This window comes from Balaenoptera borealis, assembly GCF_965194805.1.
Source record: "Balaenoptera borealis genome assembly, chromosome: 14".
NCBI lineage: Eukaryota > Metazoa > Chordata > Mammalia > Artiodactyla > Balaenopteridae > Balaenoptera > Balaenoptera borealis.
This window is the reverse complement of record NC_138875.1, coordinates 4,350,386-4,374,315: the sequence shown is the minus strand read 5'-3', so window position 1 is coordinate 4,374,315 and position 23,930 is coordinate 4,350,386. Positions and strand designations below refer to the sequence as shown.

Here is a 23,930-nt window from a genome sequence, read left to right as displayed (position 1 = left end):
ACTAGTTGTCTTTTGGGTTTTTTTCGATGGTAGCCATCCTAACAGGTGTGAGATGACATCTCATTGTTGTTCTGATTTGCATTTCCCTGATGAGTCGGGTTGAGCACCTTTTCACATACCTGATGGCCATCTGTATCTCTTCTTTGGAGAAATGTCTATCAAGGCTTCCACCCGTTTTTTAAAGCAAGTAATCTGGGGTTGTTTGTCTGCTTTTTGCTCTTGAGTTGTAGGATGCCCATACTGTCTCCCAGAGGCTTTCTTATTTTGCTCTTCACACTTAGGTCTACAGTCTAGCGGGAATGTGTTTCTGAGCACGGTGTGGGTGGGTTCCTTTTCTTTCCTCCAGACCGCCACCTAGTTGTCCCAGCGTCAGCCATTAAAGTCCCCTCTCCTCCTCTGCCCTGATGCCACCTTTACGGTCAAACACATGTCTGTGTGTGTCTGTTTCTGACAGAGTCTGGGAAGGCTCTGTCTTCTACTCCGTTTGTCCCTTCTTTCCTTGCACAAGGGGCACCCTCACACTTCCCGGCTTTATGCCGAGCCTTCCTCGTGGTAGAGCAGGCCCTGCTCCTTGGCTTCTTCAGAGAGACTGGGTTACTCTTAGTCTTTACATGGGTATATGCCAGTTTCACTGGTTGAAGGCGTAACCCCTTTAAACAGCTGTATCCCTGTTAGGCAGGACTGGCTTCACTGTACGTATTTATTTACGTGATGCTGTCCACTTGACGGCATTTTTTCGAGTGTTAAATGTCCCCGATGGTGCTTATACCTCCCGGAGCAGCGGGGCACACGGCAGAACACAGTCCGCGGACGCGGCACTAGTGAGGGCACCGGCTTCGGACACAGGCAGGTCCTGGCGTCGTGCACGTCTGGGTGCTTAACCTCTGAGCCCCGGCTCCTCCCTGGATGATGTCACTATCGTACCATCTACCCCACAGGGCTCTCTTCAGAAGGTACCGGTAAAGCTTGCTGCACAGTGCCTGGCACACGATAAGCTCCCAGTTTTCGTAAACGCAAGTTGTTATTATTAATCATGGTGAATTGCTCGCTTTCTCCACAGGCAGCATTAAGTCGGTGAGAGATCACAGGCGTTTCATCTCAAGTCCGCGGACACTTTTCTGAAGCAGACACATAAAAATGAATGTATGTCTTACACCCATTTCACTGTGACTCAGTCACATGACTGTATGTCAACCAGCAAACACACATTTGCCTTTGGTGCAGTTCCTGGAGTTCACTGTATCCCCTGAGAGGCTGGAAAGTGAAGTGAAGGGGTTAACTAAGGTCAGCAGTCCCGGCTGAGGCTGAGCCAGTTGAGGAAGACTCTAAAATCCCACCTTCGAAAAGCAAATCCCAATTTCTACACATTTCTCCGAGGATGCACTCATCCTGTGTGTCATTTTCAGGGACAAAGCGGCATTTGCCGCGCACCTGAAATGATACGTGTGCGAGCCCGAGTCCCCGCCTGAGTAGCCGGCTTCTTGCTCTGCCGAGGGGCCCACCACTGTCTACAGCTGGCCTCTCAGCCCACCGCGGCCCCAGAGCAGCCCTGCCTTTTCCCCGCCTCCCAGCAGTGGGAGACGCGGCGCGCAGCCGCTGCTGGTCAGGCCTCGCTACGTCGCTCCACAGCAGCCCCTCGGTCCTCTGGGCATCCCACCGCCCACCCGCCCCACCCACCTCGTGCTGAGTCCCGCCGTGCTGTGCTCAGTGAGCACGGCTTTCCGCCCCAGCGGCGTCTGCAGCCCAGGGCTTGCCTAGCGGGAGCTCATAGAGAATCCAGGTGTTACTCCTTGAAACCGCGGGAGACCACAAAAGACGCCCTGTGCTGAAGCTGGATGCCGTATTATTCCACGTACAAAATACACCCGGTGTGTGAGACCAACACTTCTGCATGCGGTTTTTTAAAGGCACATTTCTTTACCCTACAAACACTGGAAAGACATTTTGCACAGAGAGACCTTCCTGTGTGAACATTTTCTTTCTGCAGCAGTTATAACCATTAGACTTATAAGGAGATGTTAATAAAAATAATAGACAACTATCAAGTCACATATAAAAATCATCTTTGCAAAGGCCAGTCAGATCTTTGGTGTGATTTTAAATCAGACAAGATTTTACGTGTGGCGTATACTTCAAATAAAAGTATGTCTCTCTGACTGCACACTAGTGGTAGCTACGTTTCTCTGTGCGTAACTCACACTTGTTTCCTTTGCCAACTGCGTAAGGAAGGGTTTGCACCCATTACTCTTCTTGAATTGACTCAACTCAACGAGCCCTGCCCCTCGATCCCTTGTATTTAAGATCTCCCAGCGTAAGTCCTCTCGCTTTGCAGACAAAAAGGCTTCCTGACTAAGGACTATGATTAGCAAACGCTTTTATTTCATGCCTGAAACCGTAATTTCAATACATGTAACACTAAGATGGCCAGCCCCCAACAGGGCTAACTTATTTATACTGAGCAGAATCTGTGGACATTCACAACGTGCAGAACTAACACGGTGTCAGTATGTTAATCCTTGAGAAATCCCACCTTCCCCCTCGTCCGTTCCTGCAGCAGGCGGTGTGCGGGACCCGCATGGCCCAGGCGGGGTGCAGAGGCTGCACACGCAGGAGCGGGGGCCCCCCGAGGCACGAGGCGCTGGGGCCCTGGCAGAACGAAGAGGGTTTCCTCAGGGCACAGCACCCCACCACAGCAAACGGGAAGCGGAGAGGAGGACGCGGGGGCCGACAGGAAACTGGGTTGGGATGTAGCCTTTCCGGGCCCCTCCACTGTGGACTCACTGTCCTCTCCTTTGTTAACAGTATGTATCTTGTGGCAAGATACTCTGAGACTACGTCAGTATCCTGTTTCCCATCACACTTTCACCCACTGACTTAGCACTGATGATTCTTGCTGTAGTTTTGCCAAATGGTGAAGATGAAAACTTTTTTGAAAACTAAAATTGATAACCCCAGAGACTGGTGTGCGGGGTTGCAAACTGCCGCCTGAAGGCCAAATTCAGCCTGCACCTGTTCTGGTAAATCAAGGTTTTGTGGAACGCGGGCCCTTCACTTGTGTACTGTCCGCAACTGATTTCATGCTCAACGGCACAGCGGGGTAGGTGCAACAGACACCGTACGTTCCACAAAAGCCGAAACGACCACTGGTCCCTTTACAGAAAAAGTCTGCCAACCCCTGCCTTAGAGAAAAGACTGCATGTATGAAGCAGGTACAGAATGTTTTATATGGAGCTAGAAAAAAATTCGTATAAAGTAAAAACCTGGTCATCAAAATAAAAAAGAAAATTAGCTAAAAGGGTTGAAAAACAAAACTGAGACACTATTACAGAAAGCACAACAAAGGACTAAGAGACAGAAGATGGAAAAAATAAGAGACTTCATAGGATCAACCCAGAAAATCCCAGCTGACTGGGATTACATTGATTAATAAAAGTTACAGAAAAATACAACAGAGAAAATACTGACAGATTTTTTTAACCCATAGCTGAAGTACACAAATTCTTAGATTAAAATGACCCATAATGAAGGATAAAGACCCACTCCAAGGTACCGAGCATAAATTCCAAAAGCTTCCAGAGAGAAGAGAAAAAGAACAGAGCACATGCAAAGGAAGACCAACCAAAATGGCGTTATATATGTCAAGGACAACCACAGGATAAATGCTCACGACAAAATGCCTTCCAGGTTCTAAGAGAAAATATTCTTCCTGCTACAATTTGTACCCAATGAAACTATCTAACAGACGTTCTCAGAAATTCATGGATCCCAAATGCATCTCTTGTGTCACTTTCTTAGAGACTTATAGGAGAACGCGTGCCACTGAAGAAAGGATATACAGCTGACCCCTGAACAACACTGTTTTGAACTGTGCGCATCCACTTATACTTGGATTTTTTTCAACAGGAAATACGACTGCACTACACAATCTGAGGTTGGTTGAACCAGCACATATTGAGGAAGCTCGGATATGGAGGGCTGACTTTATGTTATACTCAGATTTTCAACTATGTAGAGGGTCCACACAGGCATTGTTCAAGGGTCAACTTTAAATCAAGAGTGAAGACAAGATTCCATAAGGCAGGATTCACACAGGAAACTTCCCAGGATGTGGGCTGTCCAGTAGGGCTAGAGAGAAGTTTAGATGAAAGCAAACAGAGGCAGATCTCAGGGGATGAGCCTGGGGGGGAAGGAGTAGTAGAATTTAGAGATTATTTGATACGTTTAATAAGCATTTGGGGGGGAACACTGAAACACTGACCAACATATGAAAGACGAGACAGATCTTTAAGGAAAATTTTAGGTACACTGAAAACCATGTAAGTAAAAAAAGAAGGCAATTACTAATCCAAGAAAAATAAAAAGCTGTAAAAGAGAGAAGCGTCACTGGGAACAATATTACAGTCATAGTAACAAACCACAACAACGTATTTTCAGCTGCAGGAATTATCTGGTATGATGCAAGAGGGGAAGCAGCTGGTGTAAAAGAGATATATTTTATGTACTGTAAATCAATATATGCCAAAATTGACAAATCCAGAAACAGCCACAGATTATCATTTAGAAATATGAAGACAAATAACAGCTTTACAAAGCTGAACATTATCCCAGACCCGTGAAAAGGGCAAGTGGGGGCGAGGCTGAGTCTTCAGCATCACTTGGTGACATGTGGTGTGCACGCACGGCTTTGGGGAGGTGCCATGACGGTGACTACCTCGTTCACCCCTCCCCCAACACCGCCCAATAAACTTTCCTTCAGAAGTTAGCTCAGATGGGAAGGACTCCCACCCCCATCAATCCCTGCCTCCTGCACGCTCCCACAGCTGCTGGTATATCCCTTACAGTAGTTTCCATGGATGTAACAAACAGCTACTGAGGATGGATTACGAGCCTGGCATCGCATGACCTGGACCAGCCGACTGGGATGCAGACAAGTGTTGTAACTGTGAGCCCCCGCCTACGAGTTTCCCCACGGTATTGCCAATATGAATTACCCGGCTCCCATTCCATCCAAATACCATTCAACCAGGGATAAAGAGAGCAGCACTCTTTCTCCGGGGCCGCCTCACTTCTACCACTATTTTCTAGGACATCTAGTCCCTCCACCATCTAATCCAGTGAGTCCAAGGAGTCACCCCACACTATTCTGTGGTTGTTTCCAGTTCAGTCCTGCTGGTGACGCATGGCTTCGGCCACCTGCCTCTCAGGGCATCTTGTCCTCTTCTACCTTCATCTTGAGCTCACGGCTCAAACCACTGCCTCTCCACCCCCCAAATGCCGCTCAGGTGGGGCAGGTGCTCCACATCCCCTCCTTGGCGAGACCACGAAGTAGGATCACCCCGTGCTCTCAGTGTCTGACACGGATCTCAAATTTCTCCCTCCCCAACATCTGCAGCCCAAGACCTAGGAGGGCGGGAGGGTGAGGATGGCTTCAGAGCAGGGATCCTTTTTACTCTCACGTTTCTTTGGTCGAGAACCTTTACTTTTATTGCTGTCTTCAAGTTCTTTATTCTACACACAAACACCTCTCAAGAGAAAACTGATCAGATAATTCAATAAGAGAAGAAGAGAGATAGAGGGGGGAGGAGTTTAATCGTGTATGTCCCTGTGGGAGCAACACGGCATTTCAACCATCACTTCTGAGAACAACTTTAAGTGGGAGATAAAAATATGATAGAAAAAGATAATCAATACAATCTCCAACAAATTTAGAACCAGGGGCTTCCCTGGTGGCGCAGTGGTTGAGAGTCTGCCTGCCAATGCAGGGGACACGGGTTTGAGCCCTGGTCTGGGAGGATCCCACATGCTGCAGAGCAACTAGGCTCGTGAGCCACAACTACTGAGCCTGCGCGCCTGGAGCCTGTGCTCCGCAACAAGAGAGGCCGTGACAGTGAGAGGCCCGCGCAGCGCGATGAAGAGTGGCCCCCGATGGCCGCAACTGGAGAAAGCCCTCGCACAGAAACGAAGACCCAACACAGCCAAAAATAAATAAATTAATTAATTAATTAAAAAAAAATTTAGAACCAAATCCCTGAAAAACGTAATTAGATGAACGTTACCTCCATTTGAACCCCAGGCGTCTGCGGATCCTCCTAAAGCATTTCTGCAGAGGGCGTGTCCTTCCCTCCCTGTCCCCCTGGTGCAGAGCTGGGTGTCTGAACTGCATGTGCATCACGCTTCGCTCTTCTAAGGGATAACAACTTCCTCTGATGACTACAGATGCATCTTTCCTGGTGAAGCAGGTCATCTGTCTATTTTACTTTGCTTTATTGAACACTAACGTGGCTGCTAAGTGCCATGAATGTGGCACTTTCTAATTTTAATTAATTCCATGAAGTTCATATTTAAATATATTTCTTTATTTGGGGTTCTAACCAATAAAGAAAAAATCCTACGTATACAACACACACACCCTCAAGAGAAAACTGATCTGTTTTCAGTCTGATCCGTTTTCTTGTTTTTTTTAAGTGTTAAGTGCAGAAGAGAAGCAAATACCTTTTTTCTTTTTATTTTACACGAATTTCCACTGTGATGTGCTATTTTCACGTTTTTAAAATTTAACTTAATCTTCTAACCTTAACTTTAAAATGACTCAGAGATCATGATTTCTAGTGTGAAATAAGAGGACATCGAACAGACTACTGCTTTATTTTAACTTCCAACAAACACCAAGAACAAACCCAGTTAGTCCAAAATAAACAAACAGCAACAATAATTTGCCACCTACTGCTAATGCTCAGTATTTGGTCCCAAACCAGTGGTTTATCTTTGCCACCCGCAGGTAGAGCGCCAGGCTGACGATAAAGTACTCTCCCGTCTCCTCGATCCACACCAGTTCCAAGTGCACCCTTCCCTCTGCGTCTGCGTAGTCCACACGGTACGTCTCCCCCAAGAAATTAGGGCCGTCAGAGGGCCCGGGAGAGGGTCTCATGCACACCGGGGAACTGAAACACCAGAAGGGTTTCCCATATTCTTCCAAAAGAGTTAAGTCCATTATAGAGCAACTCTACAAAATAAACACAGATGTTCATAAGTGTAAGCATAAAACGGCCAATCAGACCTGACTTAGTAAATGTAGATGGAGCCTCGTCATGAAGGATTAAGTGAAAGAGGAGGGAGAAGAGGAAAGAGAACAAAATTACAGGAAGAGGGAACAGCTTGTGACGAGCATGTGACAGTCCTCGGCACGGGGCAGGGCGTGGGGGGGAGGCGGGGGGATGCGGGGAGGTGGGGAGGGCGGCCAGGTCAGCTCCAGCCATCACTGAACTGCTGCGCCCGCGTGCAGCAACCGGTACCAGCAAACGCAGAGACTGCCTTTCTAATGGTCAGAGCTGGGATAAAGCTTTGTTTCCTGTACAATTACAACGCTTCCCTTCCCGCTCCCCAGTGGGAACTGAATATCTGCTTCTCGATTACCAAGGAACACAAAACAAATTATATTATTTTTATATTATGCTGACCCTTTAAGTCTGCCATGTTGATATTTTGCCTTTCTTGGTCCTCAAGGCCATTGTGACTTCAACATTTTAGCACGTGTTTTTGTAAGACTCATCTAAATCCATTTTAAAAAGTCAGGTCTGTGCTCTTGAAGACATGAAATAATATTCCTTTGTATGTGATAAATCTTTACCAAGGTTTAAACATCTGCTCACAAATAAGTAGAATAAAACATCTCATTGTAACAAATAGCAAGTGGATCAAGAGAGAATCCTTAATGATACTGAAGTGCTGCTTTTCACGCTCAACAACAACGCTGCTCTTGGCCTCAGTCATCACCCCTAGTCATTGTCACAAGGCATCCATGCTCGTAGGCAGAATTCAGCCAGCTTAACTGGGGCCCTCTGCGTCCACAGCAGATCCATCCTGTGGAAATCCTGTTCATCCCACAACATACAGATGGAGAGGAGTGAGAACCAGGGCACCCACGGGCACAGGGATCACAGGAGAAGCGAGACTGGGTGAGAACCCCCCTCCTCCCCCCCGCCAATCCTCCCTCCCCTCCGTGTGGCTGGTTTGTGATAGAGGTAAAAATTGATTTAACTGTTCAAGGAAAAATCTGTATGCTGGAACTTATAACTGCAATAAACTTTAAATTGGTGTCCTAAGATGTAATTAAGAAGTAATTAAGATGTTTTTGAGTAAATGCTACTTGCCTGGTCCAACCTACGGCTCCACTCTTTCTCCACAAAACAAACAGCCAGAAGGACTTCGAGGGAACAGAGGGGTGCAATCAACACTGCTCAGCAACGTGCTGCGTGCCACCTACCCGGCAACTCCACCACGCTCGGTGGAGAACGACAGGCACTCAATACGCGTTGCATAAATCAATCGACTGATTGCCACTGGCTAAGAGGACGTGCACAAATCTTCAGACACCAGAACAATAAATCTAGGACTTTCAAAGCAGCAGCAAACATATACATCAATACAGAAACCAGGTACTTTAAGAAAAAAAAAAACAAATTACCTTTATACAGCCATCAAAAATATTAGTTTTCCAAGAAAGGCCAACTTTTCCAATAAGAGGTAGGTGTTCTGTGCTATTTTTAAAACTTATCACACTGAGCTTCATATATTCATTTTCAATGTATCCTGAAAAGATCAAAGATTTTTAAAATTACTATATGCCAACCAATGCAGGACAACAAGTCCAGACCCCTCAGATCTGCTGCTCTATAAAGGAAGCCTCATGGAGCTAAGTACTGGGTTCAGGGGTAGAAGGAGACCCTGACACAGCTGACGCAGGCGTCTGGCTGAGGCGAGGGCACTACTATATCCACCTGCATTCCTGAGACAGAGAAATGAGCTTGTCTCAATGGCGAGACGGGGAGAGGCCTGGGGTGCACAGGACAGCACCCTGTCACCGATGGGGAGACTGCTGCGAGGCAAGGGTTCCACTGATTTGATTAAACAAACCGCTAGGAAAATGCGAAACCAGAGCTGTGAAACTTAAGAAAACAGAGGCCAGAAACTGCACAGAAAAAGGGCATTAGATGTGAGGGAGGGGAGAGACGTCCAGAGGAAGGAGGGGTGAGAGCCAGTGAAGGTGGAAAGCGGTCAGGGAAGGAGCCCAGCGCACGTCTTCGCAGGAGCGTATGAACAAGCGAAATCCCACCACGTGCTGACCAGGAGCTGAGACCAGAGCCCTGCCCTCCCTGGACCAACGCAGAGCTGCCCGGGAGCAGCCTCGCCACCCAGCGCTGTCACGGCCCAGGTGCACGCATGCCCGGGGGCCTGCAGGACGGCTGAGCCTCGTGCGCCCACTTTAACGCATCCTGCAAAGGGGAGCATCACCCGTGACGATGTCACAGGCCTTCACTCGCACGCAAGCTTTCCTCAGAGGCGACACCTGATCAAGGGTGAGATGTGAGTCACGGGCAGAGCAGAGAAAGGAGAGCAGAGAAAGGCACATGCTCTCTGACCCCATGGCTGCTTATCTCACGGGACAAAATAAAACCAAAACCAAGCTGCCCTGGGAGTCAGAGCCCCATTCTAGAAACTCTAGACAGTGTCCTCACGGAAGTGCAGCCAAAAGATCAGGACCAGGACATTAGCTCTGAGCGGGAGTCCCATTAGGCAGCGCCGCAGCTCCAGCCCTGGAGGGCCTGTTAGCCCGTCTGGTCCAAGGACAGAGGCTGCCCAGGTTCCTTCCCCTGCTGCTGAGTGCTCAGCAAGAACCGTGCAGCTTGTCAAGCGAGGCCTCGGAGGAGGCGAAGCAATGACATCCTGAACAGCAGATGTGGCTCTGCTCTGCCCTTTGTCACCACACAGCCACGTGCAGGACTGCTGGCTTGTCCTCAAGACATGGCAGAAAGTGGAGCCCAAGGTACAACAGCCAATAACAGCTCAACAGCAATTGTCTGAGTTGATAAACATGAAATCTCTGTAGGAAGCGAGGACTCTTGCTACTCTGTTATCACCAGACAACCTCCCTGTAGGAAAGCTAGAACACTGTGGTATCTTAAAAGGTCAGAGCTCTTCCCACTGACCCTGTGTAACTGCTTGCTTTCTAAGACAGAACAAGGTGAAGCTCTCTGTACATGTAAGCAATCTGCACACAGAATGCATATGTGAAGGTGAATGCAAATAAAATAGGTCATGTTTTTTGAGTATTTACTGTACACCAAGCATATGTTACATACTTTGTGTACAGCAGCTTAAAAGAATACCTTAGAATAGTACTATTAATTAGACACTGCAATTCTCTGAGCTCACAGGTGAGAAAGCTACGCGCCGAGAGGTGAGCAGTGCCTTGCCCGAGGCCACGCGGTGGTCAGCAGCAGAAACGTGACCCAGACCTGTTCTGCATCTGGAGTCCATGTTACAACAGATTAAAACAGATATGAACGTGGGGACACACGATCACCTATTGGTTTCAATACTAGCTGAGAATGTATAACGTAGATCTAGATTCTCATGGAGTTTTGTTTTCATTTTACTGCCAATAGAGAAAAATCTATAAATGCACAGACAGATGCGCTGGGGAACCGTTTATGGCTCCCAAAACTGTTGCTGATTTGTCCATGCTCACTACCTCCCGTTCCCAGCCCTCCTGTAACCAGGTCGTGAGTGGTCTGGCTCCTTCTCTGAGACGCGCCCCTGCTCGCCTGGGTCAGAGTGAGCCATGGGAGCGGGTAGAGAAGGGAAAACGCCTCCGACAGACGCAGGGGCAGAGGCCCAAGTCCTCACGGAGCGGGCACGGGCAGCACTCTGGTGTCGACTATTAGGTGTGACAGGGCGATGTTTTCACAAGAGAAGCCACAGTGTGTCACACGTATACAAACGCAGAGTCTAGCTCTTCCAGAGAGACTATGAACTACCATATCCTTATACGTTCCTGTGCTGCTTAAACCATTCAGAATAAATTCTGTTGTTGGAGACTCTAACTTTAACCTACCAATACGTAAGGCCATCCCCAAAACGCAGAGAAATACAATGCAAGGCTCACCACTATTGGCTTCCCGTGATATGCACGCACAAGCACGGATTTCAGAGTCGTAAGGAACTCGTTCCAAACCTGCCCAGGCATTTGCTAGAGGTATGACCATGGTCAAGGTCCAAGCCAAGCAAAATGAGACACAAATAGAGAGTACTTTATAAAGCTTTGTGATTAATGGAACAAGTAGTAAACATTAACATTACAGGGTGAATTGTTATAAATGCCAGACTAAGGTTGCTAAGCACTTTAACGTATTATCTCAACCATAATACTCCATTTAAAGAGCCAAGCCCACTACCAAGCAGAAAGATGTACCATGTTCATGGGATGCAAGACTCAATACCGTTAAGACATCTGTTTACCCAAATTGATATACAGACTTAATACAATCCCAATCATAATCCCAGCAGGCATTTAATAAATAATTTACAAATAAATCATAAGATGTGACAAGCTGATTCACATGGAAATGCTAAAGACCTAAAATAGCCACACAATCTTGAAAAAACGAAAAACAATTGACTTCAAGACTTACTATAGAGCTAAAGCAATCAAGACAGTGTGGTATTACTATAAAGATACACAAATAATAGATCAACAATATAGAACAGATAGGTCCAGAAACAGACCAACACTTTTACAAGCAACTGATTTTCGATGAAGACATCAAAATAATTCAATGAGAAAAGAAAGCCTTTTCACAAATGGTGCAATAACAACTTGCTATTCATATGGGAAAATAAAATGAACCTCAACCCTTACCTCATACTTCACACAAAAATTAATTAGGGATGGATCACAGACCTAAATGTAAAAGCTAAAACCATAATCCAGCTGGAAGAAAGAATATCTCCATAACCTGGGGTAGGAAAAGTTTTTAAGACAGAAAAAAGAAAATAATACCATAAAACAAGAAAATAATAAATCAGATATCATCAAAGTGAGAAACTTCTGATCACTAAAAGATACCACTAAGAAAATGAATAAGCAAGCCATAGACTGGGAAAAAATATTTTCAAAACATGTATCTGACAAAAGACTGTTATCCAGAATATATAAAGAGCTTCTACGATTGAGAAATAAAGAAACAAATACTGATTAAAAAAAAAAAAAAAAAACACCACAAAAGGATTAAAGACACTTCAAAAAAAGATATGCAAATGAATAATAAGTACGTGAAAAAGTGCTCAGCACTATTGGCCACTAGGGAGAAACTACTACTACCATACACCAGATGAGCTAAAATTTAAAAGACTAATAACATCAATGGTTGCCCAGGATACGGAGCAACCAGAACACTCATACACAAATGATAGAGTGTAAAATGGTACAACAACTCTAAAGAAAGTTTGGCAATTTCTAATACATAAAAATGTCTTATACATTAAAAAAAAAAAAAGACTGGCAACTTTTAATCCATAATTAAACCTGTCCTAATTCGACTTCCCAGTCCTAGGTATTTAGCCAAGAGAAATGAAAACATATGCTCACAAAAAAGACTTGTACAAGAAATCTATAGCAGCTTTATTCATAACAGCCCAAAACAAAAAACAACCCAAATTCCCTCTCTATCAACAGGAAAACTGGTGAGCAAATTCTGGTATACTCATTCAATGGAATACTGCTCATCAATAGCAGGAATGACTATCAACCTTGCATCAGTATAGATGCATCCCAAGGACATTATGCTGAATGAAAGAATCTGGACACAAAAGAGTACATACGGTATGATCCCGTTTATATGAAGTCCTAGAACTAGCAAAACTAATCTAATGTGGAAAAATTAAGAAAAATGTGTATGGGAGTTTTTGGACTATTCTTGTAATTTTTTCTAAGTTGGAAAGTATATCAGAAAGTTACAGAAAAAGCAGCGCTCAATAAAGGTTAGTTGTTAGCTGTATCAACCTTCCTCCGAAGGCCCCTCTGCTTTTTTTGCACTGGCCCCTCTTTTCCTATCCAACCTATAACTCTGGGCATGGCCCACCTGCATCCTCAGATCTTCCTCATCCCCCATTGCTTTAGGGAGTTCATCAGTCACCCCTGTGGCTGACAGCACCTTTCTTTTTTTTTTTTTTTTTAACCTTTCAATAACCCTTTTTCAAGGGGTAAATTTTACTCACACTGTTCAAAAAAAAAAGCACATATGAAGATGCTCACCATTGCTTTATGTTAGACAAATGCAAATCAGATGTACAAAGAAGTATCACCTGGAACCACTCAGAATAGCCATCATCACAATGTCTACAAACACGAAATGCTTCAGATGGTGTGGGAAAAAGAGAAACCTACTACTTATTATTATTTTTTTTAATCTGCGTTGGGTCTTCATTGCTGCATGCAGCTTTTCTCTAGCTGCAGCAAGCGGGGGCTACTCATCGTTGTGGTACAAAGCCTTCTCTTTGCGGTGGCTTCTCTTGTTGTGGAGCACAGGCTCTAGGCACACAGGCTTCAGTAGTTGTGGCTCGTGGGCTCTAGAGTGCAGACTCAGTAGCTGTGGTGCACGGGCTTACTTGTTCTGTGGCATGTGAGGTCTTCCCGGGCCAGGGCACGAACCTGTGACCCCTGAAATGGCAGGCAGATTCTTAACCACTGCGCCACCAATACTATGCTATCGGTGGCAATGCCAAATTGGTAATAGCCACTATGGAGCACAGAATGGAGGTTACCAGAGTAAGGGGAGGCGGCAGGGATAAATTGGAAATTGGGATTGACATATACACACCACTATATATAAAAGAGAAAACAAATAAGGGCTTACTGTATAGCACAGGGAACTCTACTCAGTACTCTGTAATGACCTGTATGGGAAAGGAATCCAAAAAGGATTGGATATATGTATAACTGCTTCACTGTGCTGTGCAGCAGAAAGTAACACAACATTGTAAATCAACTCTTCTCCAAAAAAATTGAAATTGAAATGAAATGAAATAAAATAAAATAAAATAGAGCTACCAGATGATCCAGCAAGTTCACTCCTGTGCGCATATCTGGAGGAAAGCATAAATCGAAAAGACACATCTTCCCCAATGTTCACTGCAACACTCTTTACAATAGCGAAGACATGGAAGCAACCAAAATGTCCATCAACATATGAATATAGGTAAAGAATATGTGATACATATATACAATGGAATATGACTCAGCCATGACAGCACCTTTCTACCTACATTAATCTCTTCCTTTCCTAAACCCCTGTACACTTTAACATTTAAATACATTGGACTGCTAGATCTGTTTCCTGAAATAATCTACCATCTTTGGGAATAAAGGTCATGTCTTCTGTGGCATATTAATGGCACTACTAATAACATTTCTCATTTCTCAGCTTTGATTAGAGTTCATTTTTTGCATCATAAATAGAACACAGATAAAGTGGGAAGTAAAGAAAGTGGGGAGGAGAGATTGGTGACTGAATTTTCCTGAAGCAAAGAGAAAGAAGAGGGAAGGGGGTTCAGTTAGATTAGAACTGCCTGAGGCAAGGACAACAGAGCACAGGTTAACTAAACAGATAAGCTGAACAAGACAGAACCCTCGATCACCATCTGGAGACCAACTCAGGGACACAAATAAATGGAACGGCCATCAGGAGGCAACTCTCAGGTGTCTCTAAGTCTTGGATAGAGAGGTAGGAAGACCCTATAAACCTAAAAATAGTTGCCACAGAGCATTAACAATTTACAGCAGAGATCTGATGCTACAAAGTAATAATCAGTAACAAGATGGTATAATCATTAGACTCTAATGATCAAATAGAACTGGCACTAATTCTTAGGGAGAGAAAATCTTTAGTATCCCGCCATTCCCTGTTGGTTGTCTAATGTAAATCTGCCCTGGCATATACATGGCTTTTCTATTTCTCTCAGCTAATTATTTTCAGATACCTCTGTTATTTTCCAAACCCCTCATATACGTAAAATGTAAATAGTTAAATACAATCATAGATCAGGTCCCTGAGCACGAGGAGGATGAGAGCTCCCTCTTCCGCTTCCATTTCGTATGTAGGTCGCAAAAGGGAAATGAACTGGAGCTGTACTGGTGAGAGACTGGAAAAACAGAACTTCCAAATCTTTAGGACAATTTCCGTCCTCGGTTCCGGCTTGGACCCAAACAATGTCTGTCTTGGAGGATGTGACGACATCAATAAAATCTCCAATAATCTTCTGAGAAGCGGGGGCAGTGGGAGTAAGTAGGACTCATGTTAAGTAGGACTCCCACAGGCTACATTTTCTGGTGGTGTCGTTCCTGATATTGGTGACAATTAACTTGATTTTAAAGAGAATAAATTGTATATTTAGACTCTTTAAAACTTCACTGTTCATTAATCCAATGGTGTTTGAAAATAGTTTTTTCTATTGCTGTATTCGAAGGTTCAGACTGGTATTTTCACAAGACTTGGTTCAATTTTCCTGCCTTTGGCTCTATTTTCTATCAGTCCAGTCCATCTGAGTATAATTATTTTTTCCTAGACTAGTCCTTCCAAAGACGTTTAAGGGGAAAGTATGCGGATGTTTGTTTTGGGCCCTCCGACGCCTGCTCTGCTTCTCTCGCTAAGAACAGTCCGGTATCCTCTGAGGAACACAGCCAGGTCGGTGCCCATGCTTCAGATGCGAGGAACCAGGCTCGGTCATGGAGCCCCATCCATCTGGCCACTAACTGAGTCAGGGGTGGTTCATGACCCGACCAGAGCCAGGGAGATGCTCTGAGACTCTTGGGCAGGCTGTGGGTGGAGCTCGGCAGCAAGACCTCGGCCTTGGATGTGGGATCTAGAGGGTGTTAGAGCTGCCCTGGGAGGAGGAAGCCCAACTCAGAACCCAGCAAAGCAAGAGTCGTGGGAATGGGAGCGAGAAGGAGGGACAGAAGACTGCTGGACACGTCCAGTCCCACTGACACGCAACAAGCCCACCCGGCAAACGGCACTGGGAAGGAGACCTACCCCTGGGTTTTTCAACATGAATCCTTCTTGCTAAGCCAGCTTTAGGTTAGGTTTTCTAGGTAGAAAATTAGGTTCTAGGTAGCTTTCAAACAAAAAATAATTTTCCCATCTATACAGAAGTGGTTTTTTCTTTTAAAATAATTTTCGAATCAGAAAACATGAATACATTTATAAGTGGAAGAGGAGTTGATGGAAAACTGGTTTGAAATAATGAAGAGATAAGAGACCAAGGGCTAAATAAAGGTCCCAGAACAGGCAGGAGCAGATATATTTAGGAATGGAAATCCTTTGGAAAGGAAATCTTTTGGAAAGAGAGTGAGACATCTTTTTCTCTGAAATAGGAAAAAAACAAGCCTACAAACAGACTGTGATACCATGAAGATGTGCTGGCGGATGAGGGAGGAAGAGCAGGAAGCACAGTCATTTTTCTTAGCACGGCGGGTAGCGAGCCTTGAGAACAGGAAGATGAGCGCGACTGCATTTAAACAGCCTTTCTGTGAAATACAAGGCGGGACTAACAAGAGTTGATTAAAAGACTTCTGAGGAGCAACAAGGGATGAGTTGAAATCTGACAGCCCCAGCGGACACGCATTTGTGATTTCCTGCAAGGAACTCCCGGGCAATCATGAAGTTAGACTCTCAAACGGTCAAGAGTCCGGAAATGCAAAAGAAGAGGAAAAGGGCTCACATAAAGGCTCCTCCTCACAGGTCCTGTGTTACCGGCGGGGCTGGCTTCAGGGGCCACAACCTGTGTGGATACAAGGGACCCCTCCTGGTTTAATGTGCTGCTGTCAGCATTTTGAACTTAATAATTTTCTAACGAGGAGCCCCGCGGTTTCATTTTGCACTGGGTCCCACAAATCACATGGCCTCTTCTGCTTCAGGGCAAGGATCACTGACTACCTGTGAGCACTGACATAAAACGTATGGAGATCAGCGTTCTCCTGCTCTGTGAACAGAATCTGTAATGCTGATTTTTCATAATGAGTCACCAAAAGTACAAAACGGGAAAAAATGTACTAACAACTGCTGATGAAGATGCTCTAAAGAATTATCTGTTCTAATTTTTCTAGATAATCACCACCTAGAAAGTACTGTACTATTTCTAATGCCTTCCTGTTATCATAAATGCTTAGAGAGGATAATCTGACCTAGAAACATAGAAAGTAATTAGTATCAAGGAAGAGAGGGAACAAAAAAGTATCTATTTTTGGAATCACAAAAATAAAAATGGGATAACATGCTATATATGAAAAGTATCTTAAACAAACACTAAAAACTTTAAAAGTATAATTTCTTAAAGAGAGGTTATTTGGGCTAACCAGTGTCTGCTGCTCAAAAGTTGAACAACCCTACTTTTTTCATAGAATAAAAATAAGTTTCTCAGGTGCATAACTTCTTTCAAACCCCTCAATATTTTCTATTGTGTCTTACAGAGTAAGGCACTGAATATTTATCATTTAATCAGTACTTTAATGAAAAGCATATTGCAGAATCTCTATAGGAGATAGAACAAATCTAACAACAGATAATGGAAACATAATCTAAACATATTCCTTCACAATGGCAGCACAAAAATGAGTTGAGAAAGGTGAAGGACCTACATAAGAAAACATTTCTCCTAAGGGCAGAGAAGAAAACTTAAAGAAATGGAGAGATAGTCCAAAACCCTAAATAAAAACACATCAATTCCTTCCAAATTAATGTCCACATTCAATACAAATCTGATCAACATCCAAATAAGACATTTAACATCTGGCCAGGTGATTATTAATTATATCTAAAAGAATAAATGGATGAAAATAACTGAGAAATGCTGGATGAAAGTTCACTAGTAAGAAATGTTACATCGGGGGACGGACACATTTTCATAACACAGTTCACAAGTAAAGCTTGAACTGCCTTCCTGCCTGGTGGAGATACAGGGAGAAGGGGTGCCAATCCTCAGCAGAGACAATGAGCCCGAAGCGGGAAGGGCACAGGAACGTGCAGGCTGCGTGTAATCTTTATGTTAATCAAAAGGAAGTGTGGGTTTAAAAAATGAAGAGAAATAATGTAAAGGAAACAAAGGTGAATATTCGCCTGATCTTGGCAAGTGAGTACTTTCTACGTGAAAAAAATTTTTGGAAGAAACAACAAGAAAGAAAGGACTGATTACATACCATTAAAAACTTTGGAAGGATCCAAAGCAACATATACCAAATTAAAAGGCAAAAGACAAAATGGAGAAAACACCTGCAGCAAATATAACTCATATAAATCTTGTAAACATTTAAAACAATGGAACCAACCAAACACAAACAGATGGACATTCAATCAGGAGAGAAATGTAAAAACAAGACAACACTAGCACATGCCCACCTCCTGGAAGCACTCCTTACTTCCTCTTATTTCCTCACTTTAGTCCTCGGGGAACCTTACGTGGAAGGTTCTCATGCTACTGCACCATCACACACTTGTGACAGGTACTCCGGAATCTGGATCCTACGAAGACGCCCCTGAAATAGCCTACCGGATAGCTGCTACAGTAGCCATAAACCTCTGCTACAGTCAACAGGCTTTTTTAAATAGTCAACCTAACATTCAACATTTGCAAATTTAAAACAATCAGATGTCATTTGCACCTCTCAAGTCATCAAATATTTTTCAAATTAATGCTCATGATAATAGTACTATAATCATGAAAATGGAGACCTAAATGCCCAAAAGAAGGAGAATGGGTCAATAAATCCTGATAAAACCAAACAATGGGTTGTCACACAACTTTTCAAAATCTAATTTTTCCTAAGACTACTACTTAGTGACATGGGGGAAAAGCAAGCACTGTTCACACAATGTGGTCCACAAATATAAATATAGCTACAGATTTGAAAATGGACCAAAATATAAACAAGAGTTGTCCTTGGGTGACTTTTATTTGCTTCTTTAGAAGTGTCCATATATTCAGAATTTTCAAATCCCATAATAAGAAAAAGACATTAGTTTTTAAATGCATTTTTATAACAACTCAAATAAATGACAGAAGCAGCATACTTTGTTATTTAAAAATTCTTTCCCTTTGCTTCTTTACCATCACTCTCCCTCTCAATACTGATAAAAAGACTACAATCTGCTGTACTATGTAAAACCTTTTTCCTTCAGCTTCTGAAAATTGGTAATAATTAGCCTGATACAAAGATCAAAAAATATGCATTCTTTCATACTTTGCACTGCCGATCATGCTCTTTTTCAAGCTCTATTCACACTTCAAAGACACAACTGGACTGCTTCCTGTCTGCTCTTCCACTGGACTGTACCCATTCTCATCCTGAGACCGTCTATTCTTAGAAAGGCCTGCCTGCCAGGCTGGCCCTTGGCTGGTGCCTGGGGATGGATTTCAGGAGTGTTCCCACCTCACCATCCCTCACTGACAAGAGTGGGTCACCTGCCTGAACAGTTTGTACCAACAATGTGGTTCCTGCTGAACATCTTTCCACCTGGGAGTCTGGAATTTGGGCGAGCCAGGCAGCAGGTGCCCACGTAACCAGCCCCAAAAAGAACCCTGGGTGCTGAGTCTCCAACACACTTCTCAGGTAGGCAGCATTTCGCAGGTGTCCTCACGACTCCTGTGTGACTGCACATCCTGGGAGGGGACCCTTGGATGCCTGCACCTCCTTCCCCTAGACTTCACCCCTTAAGGCTTTTCCCCTCCACTGACTTTGCTCTGTACCCTCTGGCTGTAATAAATCTTAGCCATTAATAAAACTATACCTTGAGACCTGTGAGTCCTCCCAGCAGATCCACTGGGTCTTGGGGACCCAATGCCAACAGTTTACCCACATTTGCAAAAGAACAGAAATCATGATGTGCACAGGAAAACCCACAATGCACTTGAAGAAGCTTACTTCAAGTTTCCATTTACAAATTATTTCGCTTATAAATCCAATTCAGGTAACAAAATATGTCTTCACTTAAACTTCCTTTTAGCTTAATTTTAGTGGCAATACCCAAAGAAGCAGGTAGCAAACATGGACAGGCTCAGGAATCATGAATCTTCCTTTGAAAAAAAAGGTAACACTGTTCCTTTTAAGAAAATTCTTAATGCAGCCATGACTCGTCAAAGTGACAGAACACATGAAAATACAAAGAGAAAACATCCCAGGTCCTTGGGGGAGGAATATGACAAAGTCCCAAGGAGAAGCCGTCAAATAAACCTTTCGGGAAAGAAGGAAGGACCTGGATTCTCTGCATTCGCCATCAGCAGCGCTGAGAGGTAGGACACCGTCTCCCTGGACAGCGTCTGACTGAGGAGAATAATGTCTAGAGCTCGAGCTCTGCATTAGCAAACTGGAGGACCAGGCAGAGCCGCCAGCACAGAGCCTGCTCTGACCCGAAAGGCAGACAAGGTGAACAGTACAGCAGGGTGTGGTGTCACCACGTGGGAGCTGAGCCCACCAGAGAAGTGTGGGAATTCACAGCCCAGAGGCGTTGGCTGTGGCCTCACAGCGCTGGCCAAGTCAGGGTCCCAGGGTGCTCATCCCCCAAGGGTGAGCTCTGTGTCTCAGGGATCTCACTCCAGCTCCAAGAACTAACTAGGGTCTTCTGGTTTGATTTTAGTAACATGCATTGCAACTACAACAATAAAAATCCAAAGAACCTTGTAGCACAGTACATGAGACAGAGTTAAGAAAATAGAACAGAGGGATATTTTATTCAGAGAAAATACTGTGACCAAGAGGGAGAGAGCATCAAATGGCCAGTACTCACTCTGAATGCTTCACTGAGGTTGCTCTGTATGCATATAAACATGGCGTGAATCCTTTGATTATCTGTATTCCCTGCATATGAACTGACTGCACAGTCATTTCTAGAGATCTTTTTAGCCTGTCGTAGGCAAATTATTCTACACAATGCATTCTATACTAAAACTCTAAAGAAATATATACATTTCCTCTAAAGGATGAAGACATGCTCAGATTTATAGACATATCATGGTACAACTAATTAAAATAGCTACTAATTGCTATAAGTCCAATATTTATCAGAATACCTGACAAGCGAATCTGGAACTGCAAAAGATGTGCACGGTATCTTGGGCAGCTGCTGCTTCAATGATCCCATGCTTTCTCAGTCACTGTAGTTTTACTGTGTGTCTAACATTTGGTAAGACCAGTAGCCCTCTTACTATTTTCAAAATTTAATCAAGACCTGGATGGTGGTCACACAGTTGTTTGCTTTATGATAATTTGTTTTACGCATTTCTCCTTGTGTCGTTTCACAATACAAAACAAGTTTAACCACACAGGTGGCTTCAGAGTTACGGGTAATGGTCTACTTCTTACACTGTGTGGCAGGTACATGGTTTTTTTAACTGTTTAATTGTTTTTCTGTAGTCTAAACACATCGTACAGAGAAAAGATGACACTACCTCACACTTAAACATTTAAAACAAAACTTTTATCAGCCATTCCATATTCATGTGTATTTCTAAATGGATTTTAGAGTCAATTTGGCAAGTTTCATAATAAATTCCCTTTGGGATTTTTTAATAGAACTGTAATGAATTTGTGGACTGAATTGGTACAGCCTCAAATGTTTTATTTAAAGATGGAATGCTGGAAGCGGTCCTACGAAATGACCAAACTCAGGCTCTGTTCATCAATTACGTCATATTTAAAGTTGTACCTTTCCGCTCCTTCGAGACCCCTCCTGACTGGGTCCGGCCCACTCCCCGTTAACCCGTCTGAGCGCCACCACTAGTCGCTTTACGCCGGCCCCGGCCCCCCTCCGCCTGCCCCTCCTCAGAGCCCTCCGCGAGCCCCTGGAGCCACCCTCCCCGGGGCCTGCGACCTGGCCCAGCAGGCTTCTCTGCACCGTCACGGAGGGCAGGCGACGCGCGTGGGACGGGCGCATCCGCCGCCAGCACCTGTCAGTGCACGCGCCAGACACACGGACGGGCCTGGTCCCCTCCCCTTCCTGCCACTCCCCGTAGGCTGCCCCTCAGAGCCAGGCGAGGACGCTCCCAGCTCCAGGGACGTGACGACAGAACACTTATCCTTGACAGGGCACAGTGCTGTCACCCCCTCCTGCAATGGCATCGCTGGAATTTACTAAACATACCCCCTGGTACCACAAGAGAGTTTCTCAAAAACCGTAGCAGGCGTTTGAGTCTGTACTCCGGTGAAATGTGACAACTCTGATGGCAACGGCGCCCCCTGCTGACCCTCGTCGCAGAACTACACGCAGAGGAAGCACCTGAGTCTTGTGCGAAGTCTTAGGGTGAAAGTGTTCCTCACTGTGAAAACAACAGATGACGGTGAATTATTCCCATAGAAGTTTCCTGTCCTCCTTCACTTTACCTGGCCTCCTGTGTGTCCTAACAACCATCTCAGCTTCTCAGGGGTGTGTCAGCACTCCAGCAGAGACGGGCCCCGCCTGACACACGTACGATGGCAACACCTTGAAAAGACAGAGCCGCACACACAAGAAGATCCGCTCTAGAAGCACATCACTGCAAAGTACAGTGGAGAGGAGGCAGCGGCGAGGCTCGGGGGCAGACGGAGCTCCGCCGCGCACCAGCTGCTCGTGATTCAAGAACTGGCCTACGGTCCACTTCGGCTGCCCTGTTAACAACACGGGAGAGATCACAGTGCCCAGCCCACAGGCCTGCCGTGGAGGTTAATATAAATATGAAACGTTCAGCAAGCGCCTCTGATGAGTGCCCATCCGTGTTCTCTGTCACCATCGTCCCGTCCTCATCATCATCACGGGCACAGCTTAGGCGTTAGGGACACACACGAAGCTTCATCAACATGATGCTGTATTTGCTGAGAACGAGGGGAGGGGGAATCCTGTCCTCTGAAGTCCTAGCACCCGCCTAAGACAGACCTCGACCCAACCCCTGGAGAACAGAGATCCTGTCAGGTAGGAAATGCTGGAAGTGAAGGGCCCCTGAGGACGCAGGGCTGGAGCCCCAGAGAGCAAGAGAACAAGTTCTCTGCCAACACCAGCCCCAAGCACACGAGTCTGTGCCCTGGGTATAGACAGGGGGCATGTCAGCAGTCCCCTCGACAGTGTATACCGGGAAAAGGGACAGATTTCATTCTCTATTTTAAATAACATAATAAAGGTAAATGGGTTAAAGTACAAAGAAGATAATTTGGGCTCAGTGAAAGGCCGAATTTTCACACCTTCACAAAAGCGGGTGGGCTGTTTCCGGACAGAGCAAATTCAAGCCCAGGAGGGGTCATTCTCTAGATCACCTCACCAGTCCTTCCTAACTCTGAGAGTCCAAGATTCCGGGCATAAAGACCACTGAAGAAAAACAAGAAAACCTGAAAATTAAACAATCTAAGCAGTCAACTCAAAAAAGCTAGAAAAAGATCAAAATAAACCTAAAGAAAACAGATGATTTCTAGAAAATCATATAAATGCTAAAACTGATTCAATTAAAAGTAGAAAACCTGATTATAACGGAATCAGAAATAGATTTAAAACATAAAAAATAAAGGAAAACTGTACCCTGAGTTTAAATGGAAAACACTGAAAACCAAATAACTGAAACCAGTACCTTAAAAATAAGCATACATATGACAAGAGAAGCTTAACTTAGGGATTCTAGGATGTTAACCAATAGAAGATATATTAATGAAATTCACTATAATAGTGTAAAGGAGAAAAAAAATCGTATCATCAATAGTTGCCCAAATGTATTTGATAACATTTAACAATTATTCCTGATTTTTTTCAAAAAACCCAACAAATCCAGGAATAGAAACTTCCTTAACTTGTAAGAACACATAACAAAAACCTAGAACAAACATACTTAGTGATAACGTATTTTATTAACTTAATTCCCCATTAAGTTGTTAATACCCTCATAAGAGGGGAATTTGCCAGTGATCTTCAAAATTACATTTGCATTTACCCTCTGAGCTAGCAACCCTATTTCTAAGCAAGTCTCCCAAAGACAAGCTGCCAAAACATGAAGCAATGTGTGAACAAGGCTATTCCTTTTATATTCGCTATTCCACTGTCTGTAACAGCAAAGACTGGAAACCACGGAAAAAGACATTAACAAAC

The 23,930-nt window shown here is 44.4% G+C and overlaps 1 protein-coding gene across 47 annotated transcripts in view; it reads right to left on the bottom strand.

Annotated features, from left to right (window-relative positions):
- FBXO15 (F-box protein 15) overlaps positions 1–23,930 on the bottom strand; it is a 585,398-nt gene that overhangs the window by 534,527 nt on the left and 26,941 nt on the right. For 21 of the 47 annotated variants that reach the window (XR_014234373.1, XR_014234374.1, XR_014234375.1 and 18 more), the window contains exon 9: positions 8,465–8,589. The exons of 22 other annotated variants lie outside the window; for them this stretch is intronic. Coding sequence is in view for 22 of the 25 variants with exons in the window: in XM_082355200.1 (XP_082211326.1) it covers positions 8,465–8,589 (125 nt within the window). In the remaining 3 variants the exon portion in view is untranslated. 4 more of the 47 variants (XM_082355206.1, XM_082355231.1, XM_082355197.1 and 1 more) reach the window with 4 other exon arrangements.